This window comes from Pelmatolapia mariae, linkage group LG4 (assembly GCF_036321145.2).
Source record: "Pelmatolapia mariae isolate MD_Pm_ZW linkage group LG4, Pm_UMD_F_2, whole genome shotgun sequence".
In the NCBI taxonomy this organism is placed as follows: domain Eukaryota; kingdom Metazoa; phylum Chordata; class Actinopteri; order Cichliformes; family Cichlidae; genus Pelmatolapia; species Pelmatolapia mariae.
In genome coordinates this window covers 31149864-31161539 of record NC_086230.1, presented here as the reverse complement: position 1 = coordinate 31161539, position 11676 = coordinate 31149864, and the positions used below count along the sequence as shown (strand labels likewise).

At 41.0% G+C, this 11676-nt stretch overlaps 1 protein-coding gene across 1 annotated transcript; it reads right to left on the bottom strand.

Moving 5' to 3' along the window:
• Positions 1-321: 321 nt before the first annotated feature.
• LOC134625604 (amine sulfotransferase-like) lies at positions 322-9298 on the bottom strand. The gene is made up of 6 exons (XM_063470853.1): positions 9157-9298; positions 8861-9060; positions 2097-2223; positions 787-881; positions 512-683; positions 322-431 (listed from the first exon to the last, which is right to left on the bottom strand). The coding sequence occupies exons 1-6, from the start codon at positions 9296-9298 to the stop codon at positions 322-324; spliced, it is 846 nt and encodes a 281-aa protein (XP_063326923.1).
• Positions 9299-11676: the final 2378 nt, after the last annotated feature.

Here is an 11676-nt window from a genome sequence, read left to right as displayed (position 1 = left end):
TCTATTTGAAGGTCAGGACATACTGTCAAAGGTGATGTGATTTAAAAAAAAACAATTAACAGTTAACGACTACTCAGAAATTATGAGAATCCAAAGCACCGTGTGCTGGTTTCAGGCATGTCAGATATGTTGACTGATTTAAATTTTACTCTTGATTCCTGGAATCATGATCTGCATAACATGAATCAATCTTGGGTAAACAAACATTAATCATTTGTTGTTGTTGTTTTTTGTTTTTTTTTAAATAGCAGAAAAACCCATTTTAAGGCTTTCAGATCAATGCTTTTAAAACTCCTGGGAGACCCTGAAGAGCTGCTCTGCTTATTCCCAGATGAACCTCAAAGGCAAATCACCAAGTTTCTCCTGAAGGAGTTGATCCACTCTTTCACTCTGTGCAACAGTCAGTGTGTTCTTCCAGTCTCCAATCTGACCTGTAATGAAGACAAAAGCACAAAACCTGATACCCTGATATTACATTTTCTGCACAGCAGCTGCAGGTCTGTTATGTTACCTTTGCGCAGGAATTTTCCACTGAACTTCTCTGGTGAAAAGTGCTCATAATTTGCTTTTGAGTCATTCTTCATGTTCTGAAATGTAGCTTTTTCCACAACTTGACTGATGGCGGCTTCAGTCAGGTTTATCCCTAAGAAGTTGCAGATCTTCTTCACTGATCCTTTCAGGTCCTGAAAGAAAAGCAGGACCGCAACAGAAAAAGAACCTTAAACTCTGTCAGATATTTTATTTGAGTTTCCTTTGGAACAACAAAAATGCGAAGAAACATCTTACCAAAATCATTTCCTCGTAGGTCAGGAAGAGGATGTTGTACTGCTCTCTGTTTGAATACCACTCCCTGACGTGATCAAACCAGGATGACGATGAAACTGTATAGTTGCATAATGCATCCAGTTATTTGGCATTGTCATTTAATTTAGTTCACATACAACCCACATGTCACAAGAAGAGCTCAAGTGTAAGCTCTGTAGTTACCTACAGCATGACTGCAGGCATGATCAACCCACCCATTTGGTTCAGATAGATCGAAGTCTATTACTAATCATGCAGTGGTAGTGTGCCTCTGAATGTAGTACAGATTTTGTCAGTGTGCTCAATCTACAGAAGTCACACACAAGTCACACACACACACACACACACGCACAAAATGGTGCCTGTGCTAACATACTAGCACAGCACCACAAAATCAATAAAGTGGTACCACTGTTGTCTCACACTGAAACCTACAGGTCACTGAAACCAAAATCTTTCAAGTATGTAGAGCTGCGAGATGAATCATATGACAGAAAAGACAAAACATTTTGCAACATAGATTTCTTTAAACATTTTATACTGTACTTTTTGAAACATGGATTATTGCATGGGCATAGAGTGCACATGACCTTCCTGCTGGTGCATGCCAAGAAAAACAGGTGTTTTGACGCATTTGTCATGGTAAATATTAACTCAGAATAAACACCCTGTCCCATAGTCCACTGAATCTGAATTGTCCAGGATTTGGAACTTAAACTTTAATGAATCAGTAATTTTTCCCCAAAAAATTCTAGAACAAAGGTAACACTTTACATAGTACATTTGTCAAAGCACAGGAGCGGGAGGAGTGGCAGCAATTTTTTTCCACTCTAGCTTATCAAGTGTTACTCTGAGCCTTGCACACTCTAATAAACAGTTTTATTTGTTTCTGTTTGCTGTCTATGGCGCAAGGCCCATGATAATCTATCAATAATTCTACCTCGACAATTCTCAAAGATTTATGTGAATAAAGGTATGATAGGATTAGAGAATCAATTCAGTTCTATTTGTATAGTTGCCTAAAGGCAAATGTTATTCTGATTTGACCGAAAAATAACCTTAGAGATGAAATGTGTCTGCAAACAACTGAAATCTTCAGTCATGCCAAACAAACCAAATAATTAGAATTTTTAACGCAAAATCTGTTACTAAAAGTAACTAATGAAAAAACAATACATGTCAATGTATTAATATATGTCAACATGTTGCTTGTATGTGTTAAATTAAGATGGTACTTTATAGTAATCAGTAATTGATATGTCATTATGCAGACTGAAGGTGAGGAAACTTACTGTTTCCTGTTATGTACCACTCAAAAAACTGGTCAAAGCTCTCGGGAGTCTCCAGGTCTGCTAGGGCTTTGCTGAAGTGATAAAAAGACACCATGTTGTCCTTTGGATTCCTCATCAAATACACGATCTGATATATATTTTAAAAAAATCAGAATATTAAAAGTCTGTCACTTAAAGGTAATAATTCACAAAAAAAACCCTAAATTGCACAGGAGTTTTCCTTCTATTAGTCTTATATGTGAACATTGTAAACTTGGAGAATGCTCTCTTACTCATTTATTTCAGACATGTCCCAAATTGTACAATTACTGGCTGGATATCTTTAAATGTTTCTCTGATATGTACAATTTCACATTAGAGCCAGACCCAGTAACTGCATTGTTTGGATCTTCCTCTTCCCTTTTATGCCTCAGTCCTGCTGCACAAACTACAGTTTTGTTCAGGATTGGTTAAGAAAATTATTTTGACCATCTGGAAGTCTGATACTGTGCCTCAGTTCAAAATGTGGTTAGCAGGACTGACTGTTTTATTGCACATGGAGAGGAATAGATATACACTAGAGGACAAACTTCGTAAGTTCTTTGATGTGTGGCAACCTTTTTTAGATCATTTATCAAAGCATAAAGTTCTCTCTGATTGGTTGCAAATAACTTAGTCTGCCACCCTAGTGTCCTACTTGTGTTTATTGTCAGTGTTGAAGCAATATTTTCTGTTGTTGCAGTGTAATCCTTTGCCTTATTTCTGTGTTCTTGCACTTGCTGTTGCTTTGTCTATTTGTGTTCTATTCTTTTTGTCTATATATATATATATATATATATATATATATATATATATATATATATATCAGAAAATCTTAATTAACATATTTTTCAAAAAATTGAATAATTCACTATTTAATGTCATTAGTTTAAAAGAAAAGCAATTTAAAATTTAGTGTTAAAATTGGATTTCAAATAATATTTTTAAAAATATATTTTAAAGTCTGTTTCTTTTTTATCTTTTTTTCTCCTGTTTCTACTTGATTTGTTGGAGATTATGTATCGGAATTTCAGGAGCAGGACCACGCCTCCAAACACTCTCCTTCCGGTTGTCATCCATATAGGTTCATTCTCGTTTACGTGCCCCTCCCTCCCTCCCCTTTTCAATTCTTTAACTTCTTCACTTCTATGTAGTACACGGGGATCTGCCAGGCCCGGGAGCCGTCGCCAGTCCCCTTCGAGGCCTTCCCCAAACCGCTGCTCAATTCATGTCCAAGCATTCACCTTTACCTACTAAAATGCTGTCAAACATAAAATGAGGCTGTGGGTCCAGCTAGTGAAATGAACCTCTTAGTCTGTGATGACCTCATTGTAAGAAAGGAAAAGGACAAAAAAAAAACCTGAAATAAAACAGAATCATTTAAAATAAAACAAATGCAAGTGCTAGTTTTTTGGGCCTGGAACCATGTGTTTGTGTAGAAGTCTATGATAAAAATGACCCTCAGATCAACCACTCTATTTTCATTTGCTAGGATTTGCTGGTTTCTAAAAGCTACCAATGGTCAAAGTGCAAGCCTCAAAAACTGGACTTCAGTGACCAATAGGTAACATCACAAAAAATTTAAATAGTCTTAGCAAGTACAAATTTAGTTTGCTTTATTTTTGCAACAATAAGTAAGTTTCTCAGGGGAGAAACTTTCAAGATGGCGCCAGTGTGTACGGCGAGCCGTCTCTGGATCCGTCTTCCTGAGTGTTGTTTACTCTTTGCCTTTTTATTTTCTATATGCTTTCCAGATGTTACTGCTCTAATTGCCTATGATCGACAAACTCTTTTAAATCTTCGACCCTTGAATCATCAAAAGCTGGATCTATATGGATTCGCTATGCTGGCCAGCAAGCCCACTCGGTCTTACCAGTTGAGTGCCCACCTGTATGGAGCTGGAAGCAGGTCTCTGGAGGAGGTGTGGATCATAGCAATCTTCGCCGGCTGGGACGTGCTCCTAGTAGCGTCAATGTGACTACGCTCTGCTAAACACTAGGTCCCTGGTGAACAAGTCCTACTGTCAGGCGCCACAGCGCGCGTGCACAAAAAGGATCCAGGCGCAGACCCAGCGGTAACAGAAAAGACACTTTATTATACTAACGAAAGGCGACCCGGGGGAAACTTAGAGAGCAAAACGAGGAACTAATAACCCGGGGAAACAATGACACAAGGAAGCCGGAATCGGGACCGCGGGAGGCTGCAACAGAAAGGGGAGAGGATTACTAGGAAGCCGGGAAGCGGAAAACACATTAAGACTGCGTTAGAGTAGTGGGCTTACGATAGAGCGAGACCGTGGGAGCTCGGAAGGGAGGTGCGGCAGCCCGTGAGCAGGGAGTCCGTGGAGATGGTGAAAGGGCCAGATGATGCACTGGGTGAGCCAGTTGAGCAGGAGGACAGGCAGGTGGCAGACGCCGAACGCCGGATTGAAACCTAGACACAGGCAGGCGGGTTAAATACAGCTCCAACTAGATGTTGATGTAACGCTTTCGCGGAAGTCTAGTTACCACTGTGAGGTGATTACGGACTGGCGTGGAGCATCCGTCAGCGCCAGGTAAAGAAGCTCTGCAGGTAATCACCGCGATGGAGAGCAGGTGTGTCGGTGATGGCCCAGTCCGGGGGTGTGGCTACCCAAGCAGCACGCATTCCACAGACCCAGGACCACGGACTATGACACCTTCATTGTAAACGACTTTTTTCTCTCGTCAAGGCTGGACGTCCTGTTTCTAACGGAGACCTGGATTTGCCCCGGTGAGTCCTCTTCCTTTTCGGAACTTCTTCCTCTGGATTGTGCTTTCTTTAACTCTCCTAGGACCGTGGGCAGGGGTGGAGGGCTAGCTTCGGTTTTTTGAAGTAAATTCCGAGTGCGGCAACTGCCTCCTGCCTCATATTCCAGCTGTCCGGTTCCCCCCGGACTCTCTGTGCAGTGGTGTATCGACCTCCGAAGCACAGAAAGGATTTTATCTGTGCATTTGCTGATCTTTTAGGATTTCTCTTTTTAAATTATGATCATGTTCTTATTTGTGGTGATTTTAACATTCATATATGTTGTGAGGCGGACCTATTGGCTAAGGACTTTCTTGCCCTTATTGACTCTTTTAATCTCACTCAGTGGGTGAGAAAATCAACCCACACTAAAGGCCATATGCTGGACTTGGTATTGTCGTATGGACTGGATATTTGCATCACGGACATTAATGATGCTGGGATTTCGAACTGAACTCTGAGGGTCCACTGTGCCTATCGCGTATGATTAATTCTGAGGCTGTTGCCCATTTCTCTGCGGCCTTTGCTAACTCCGTCTGTTTAGTAATGCACCTCTCTCGGTTGATGGCTTAGTCAACTCTTTTATTTCTACATGCTCTTCTATTTTGGACACTGTGGCTCCAGTAAAGACTAAACACCATAAAACCTCTCGCCAACTCTGGCTAAATGAATCCACCCTCGCTCTTAGAGGTGAATGTCGTCGAGCTGAGAGGAGATGGAAAAAAGATCAACTTCAGTTGTCCCTTGACATTCTGCATATGAGCTGGTCTAAATTTCAGAAGGCTGCCAAAATGGTAAAAACTTCTTTTTTGTCGAACATCATTGCAACTAATAGTCACAATCCTCGAGTTCTGTTTAAAATCTTTAACTCAGTGGTTAATCCTTGCTCTGATGTTTCGATGGATGCCTCCCCGGCCCTCTGCGAAAAATTTCTAAATCATTTTATAGATAAAATCTCAGTGTTAAGGGCCCCACATTCTCCGGTAGTAAATCAAGCCCCAGTTTCCGAATGTTCAACAGTTTTTCAACAGTTTGAACCTGTGTCGTTCTCAACTTTAAAGGAAATAATTAATAACCTGAGAAGCTCAAATTCTTTGCATGACATTATTCCTTCTCGTATCATTAAGGATGCATTGAATACAATTGGGTCCTGTATCTTATTTTTAATGAACTCATCACTGTTATCTGGCTGTGTTCCGACTGTCTTTAAACATGCAGTCGTGCAACCTGTTATCAAGAAAAGCAGCCTTGATCATTACACTCTAGCAAATTACAGGCCGATTTCTAAACTCCCTTTCATGAAGATATCTACCTATTCGGAACCATGATAACAGGGTTCTTGCTGATCGGAGCTGGCTTGGCCCTGGCTTATCGGAGAATTACGACAGCGGGACCGGCTGCTGAAACCCCCACAAAGCTGCCCCCTGAGATTGAATTGATGGGACGAAGCGCAGCTTCTCAGAAAGGGCTCACAGACGGGGACATGGTCAAGAGCTTGGAGGCTATTGCGGCTGCAGTGAATACTCAGAATAACATCTCTGAGCGGATACTGGGTCACATCAGGGAAGAATCAGCTCAAATCAACAACTATGGGCGGAAGCTGGAAAACATCACGGATCAGGTGGCTGCGGTCGTGAGGTCTCAGAATCTGCTCTGTGAGCAAAGGATTGACAAGACCACGGAATTGCAGGTAAACAACATCATGGAGAAACTGGCGGCTATCCAACGGGAGATGGAGAGACCAGTGTCGAGGTGCTAAAGCAATAACAGCTCGAAATTTCATGAGTTGTTGGAAAGAAATCGCCATCTTAATGCGGCTACCCCTCCGGCGCCAGCTGCGGGCTCAAGGCTGGAGCCGAACAAAACAATCCCTGATAGCGACTATGTTGACAATGTTCCTCCCCATTCCATGCAAGGCCACCTGGGTTGGCTGGTAGACTGTTTACTTAGCCTGGCAGGGCAAAGGACACTGTCTCAGCTGAACTATGGACACGCATACACATACACTTACACTGATGAGCACGCACTAATCCCCCTCCCTTTCCAAACACCTTCGATGCTTTTTCCCTGTGGGGGAAGACGGCGGGTCTGCGCGCTGCGCTGGAATGGTAGCGCTGTGCAGGACGACTGCTGTGTTTTCCTTCGGACTACTCCTCACCCCCTACCCAACCCTGTGGCTTGTCACGTGCTCTAATGTTGTACTGTGGACATTTATGTGCTCTCTGTGCAGAGGAGTTTTTTTTTGTTTCCTGTTCTCATGCTGTCCTCCCATAGGTGCCCAGCATGAGTAAAGGTCTCTTTTTTTCCTCTTGTACTTTCCCCATTGTTGTGTATATTTTCAGTGTTTTTCTGTAACGCTGCCGATCTCCGACTTGTATTCCCATGTGTTGTCTATGTTGTGTGTGTAAGTCGGGGGGGTTCTATTCCTCTGCGGGGCAACCTGCATATGGCCAATAAAGCAAAGCATTCAATTCAATTCAATTCAATTCATTCATGTCAAAAATTTGAGAGAAAATAGTGCTTCAGCAACTACAGACCCATTTAGAGATAAACGGTATAAACGATAAATTCCAGTCTGGATTTAAACTGCGTCACAGCACCGAAACTGCTCTACTAAGAGTTTTCAATGGCCTCCTTCTAATCGCTGACTCTGGGCGCTCTGCGGTCTTAGTTCTATTAGATTTAACTTCAGCCTTTGACACGGTTGACCATGATATTCTTTTGGCAAGGTTAGAACAAGTAGTAGGCCTTAAAGGAAATGTTCTCTCATGGTTTAAATCATATTTTTCTGAGAGGTCGTTCTCTGTCATGATGGGAAAATATTCCTCTTCTTCTGCCCTTTTTCGCTGTGGTGTGCCCCAGGGCTCGGTACTGGGTCCTGTGTTGTTCTCTCTGTACATGTTGCCCTTGGGCTCCATTTTTGAAAAACATAATGTCTACATCCTCTGTTTGATTGTCTGAGGGATGTTAAAGACTGGTTATCACGTAACTCTCTTACTTTAAATAAAAAGAAGACAGAAATTAGTGTTTTTGATAGAAATATGCCTCTGGGACAACTGACTGGTACACTCGGGCCTGTTGCTAATCACCTCACTGATGCTGCCAGAAATCTTGGAGTTTTCATGGATAGTTCCTTCAAACTAGATAAGCAGGTGTCTACTGTGGTAAAAACCAGCTTCCACCAACTACGCCTAATTTCTAAGGCTAAACCTTATATACCACGCAAAGATCTGGAGAAACTCATTCATGCTTTCATCACTTCAAGACTAGATTATTGTAATTCTCTCTACTTGGGCCTCCAATCTTCCCTCCTTCAGCGATTGCAGTTGGTCCAAAATGCTGCAGCACATCTCTTAACTGGCATTAGAAGGTATGATTCCATCACCCCTGTTTTAGCCAACTTACATTGGCTTCCTATTAAATATCGAATTGATTTTAAAATTTTTTTGTTTACTTATAAAATCCTAAATAATATGGCACCTGATTACTTAGCTGATCTCCTCTGTCTGTATAGTCCTAAGAGAGCACTAAGATCATCGGGCCAACTGCTCTTAGTGCAACCTAGGTCTCGACTGAAGACCAGAGGAGACCGTGCCTTTGCCGTTGCTGCACCCAGGTTATGGAATATTCTTCCTCTTCATATTTGCGCATCAGATTCTATTCAATCTTTTAAATCATGTCTAAAAACGTACTTGTTTAACCTGGCATTCGAGGCTAATTAGGGTAATTTACATCTGGCTTTGCATTTAGATTATGTAATTATTTTATATTTTATATCTGTAATTTATATTTTATATTTTATATTGTGATTTTATCTGTATCATGATTTTACTGGAAAGCGCTTTGGTGTACTTAGGTCTTTAAAATGTGCTATATAAATAAATTTTGATTGATTGATTGATTGAAAATGCTTTTAACTTTCTCAAACTTTAAGACTGCCTCTTTCTTCAAGAAGAATTGAGCTTCTATAAAGTACTGACTTTTGCCTTCTTCTCCTTCACTCCTGGAGGCATGATATGTTCAGGGAGATGCGAGGCGAAGAGTCGTGGAGAGGGAAGAAGAGTGTATTCAGCTGTCTTGTACTCCAGCCACGGCATCCTCTCTATGTTGGTTGAATATTTATTCTGATACCCATGCAGTTCGTGGATGGAAATGATGATCTGCTGAGCCCATACAGTGCCTGATGTGGGGAAAGACATGATCAGAGGTGATCAGTGGATCAGTCTGGCCAGCACAAAACTGCAAATATAAACAATGTGTGAAATTTTTCACCAACCTGACTTTGGATAAGTGACAAGGAAGACATCGCTGTCTTTTATTTCAAAGCTGTCAAGGGAGTCTATGTACTCTGGAGTTGTATGACCGACCAGAAAGTTGTAGTTCTTATGCCTGAACAGATGGTCACTGATCTGCTCCATACTAGTTCTAAGTAAGACAGATAAAAAAGATACATAGGGAAGTAAAATCTGTGAATTGCTACCTTATCATGGTGGAGAGGTTTGTGTGTCCCAGGGATCCCAGGGGCTACATTGTTGGGGGGCTTTTTGCCCCCTGGTAGGGTCTCCCATGGCAAATTGATGCTGGGTGCAAGACCAGACAAAGAGCAATTCAAAAACCTGTTTGAATGTGACTCTGAAATGAAGAAATGTGGTAAAATGTGTTACACTCAACACAAGCAGCACAGAAGAAAAGGTTGATCCAATCAACAAATTTATTATTGTGAATGACGGACACTGAAAATGGTATTTGGGTGGTTTTACAGTTGTTCAATATGGGAATAGTCCAGAGAAATAGAATTTCTCTCTCACACATCTCATGAAGGACTTCATGTCACCAATGAAACCAACTCTACTTGAAATAGAATATTTAGCTATGGCACAGACAAAACTCATAAGATTAAGTCAGCAAACAGTAGTATAAGGAGGAAATCATAGACCTGAAAAAAAGTGTAACTGGTAAGAAAATCATTCAACAATCCTGCCAAAGAATTCTCATATTGCTGACCTGATCTTATAGCACATTCACCAAAAAATCTTCACGCATGCTCAGCCTTCCAGGTAAGAAAATCCCTAAAAAATTGATTCTGTTCGTCTGGACGTAGCATTTTCACATTTACATAATGACTGAAGTTTCAGTCATTATGTAAATGTATTGTTTAAAAGGCTGGGGAAACCTGCAGTCATCTGAGACAGGAGAAATCACTTGGATAAGTGACAAAACATTTTTCCCACTGGAAAAGTTACATATAGATAAAAAGTCAACTTTTTTGAGGTATTCACCAAGAAGCTGGACACTGTGGCAAAGGCACTGCACTCACACTTTCAAGCCATTCATCCACTTCAAATAGGCACTGAACACTCATATCATAGCCACATTAGGAGCAATGTTAGACTTTTTTGTGTAATTTACATTAAATTGCATCTTGCAACCCTTAGTAATTGTATATGTTAACATGAATTACTCAAATAATTCACTCCAAACCCTCCTTGGTCACACCTCTGTTTACAGTTAATCTGAAATAGTAAAACACTTACTCCCATTCTCTGAACCACACTCTCAGTGTCCTAAGCTTTTTTAATAAATCATTCTTTTTGCAAAAACATTGAACAGTTTTAACCATGTTAAACACAATTTTGTAACTCAGAGTAAATCATTAAAACCACTATGACTCACTAAAGTACATGTGTGCAGTGACAGCCAGATTGAGTCAAAGGTTGATAAACAACAAAGCATAGAAACAGTCTGATAATATATGTAAACAAATTCTCAAGACAGAATACTACAAAAAGAGAAATTCACAAAACACATTTTTACTGAACCTGCATTACTTTTAGAACCAATTTAACAGTGGAAAGGTAAGTGTTGTATTACCTGGGTGTTTGCAGCAAGACCAATAGAGTGAATGTCCCGTACACCTCTTATTACTGACATGCGCATGCTCTGAGCATCCATAATCTTCCACAACATTGCCAGAGCATCATTTGCTGATAAGATAACATGGAGAGTCCAGAGTGTTGTTTTCTTATTTATGTTGGCATTCATTCAGAGAGTCACAGATCTCCAACTCTGGCCCTGATGAACTGGGAGACCTCAGACTCTGGATATTTATACGGCCACCTCTAGATTACTTGATTGTACTTCATTAACTTTTCAAAATTAAATATGGTACACTGATTGGAGAGGGAGTTGACAAGTTCTTACTTAGCTCAAGAAACTGTGTCAAATCTGCTTAATTAAAAACAGCAATTTCTAGATGGAAAGAGAATGCATTGGCATCTCTGCCCAGTCTGGAAGGCAGCCATGCTGACATTGAATAAATGTCACAACCTGGCTCATGGGTTATTACATAGAAAGGGGGAAAGGACACCAAACAATGATTTACGAATGTTTGTTTTAAAGAAAACAAACCTAAAAAAAATAAAACAACTAACAACAGTCTGGCGTATAAATATAGGGGTAAAGGTCCAGCTCAGGTGTTCTCAATCAGTTTGCCTGCTGCACTCCAACCAGTGGATCCTGCCATAGTTCCCTAGGCCTCCCTGGTATCTATTTGTTTTGGGCCTTCTCTCTCCCTCTTCACTGCTACCTGCCAGAGTGAAGCCTGACTCCTTGTCCCAACCCTGATCTTCACACCAGGTTGTCATCAGTCACCTGCTGTTATTCTCCTGTGATTACTCAGCTACTAATTAGGGCCTCAGCAGAGTGTTGTTCTTCGCTGGAACATTGTACTTTCCTCCGTTAGTGTGCCCCAGCTCTCTCTGTGATTTCTCTAGTCTTCCATTATGTTCTCTGGCTT

Coding starts and splice junctions, on each gene's coding strand:
- LOC134625604 (XM_063470853.1), bottom strand. CDS start 9,298: ATGGAGCAGATCAGTGACCATCTGTTCAGGCATAAGAACTACAACTTT. Junction 684..786: donor CCTACGAGGAAATGATTTTG/GTAAGATGTTTC, acceptor CTTTTCTTTCAG/GACCTGAAAGGATCAGTGAA. Junction 432..511: donor TGGAAAATTCCTGCGCAAAG/GTAACATAACAG, acceptor TCTTCATTACAG/GTCAGATTGGAGACTGGAAG.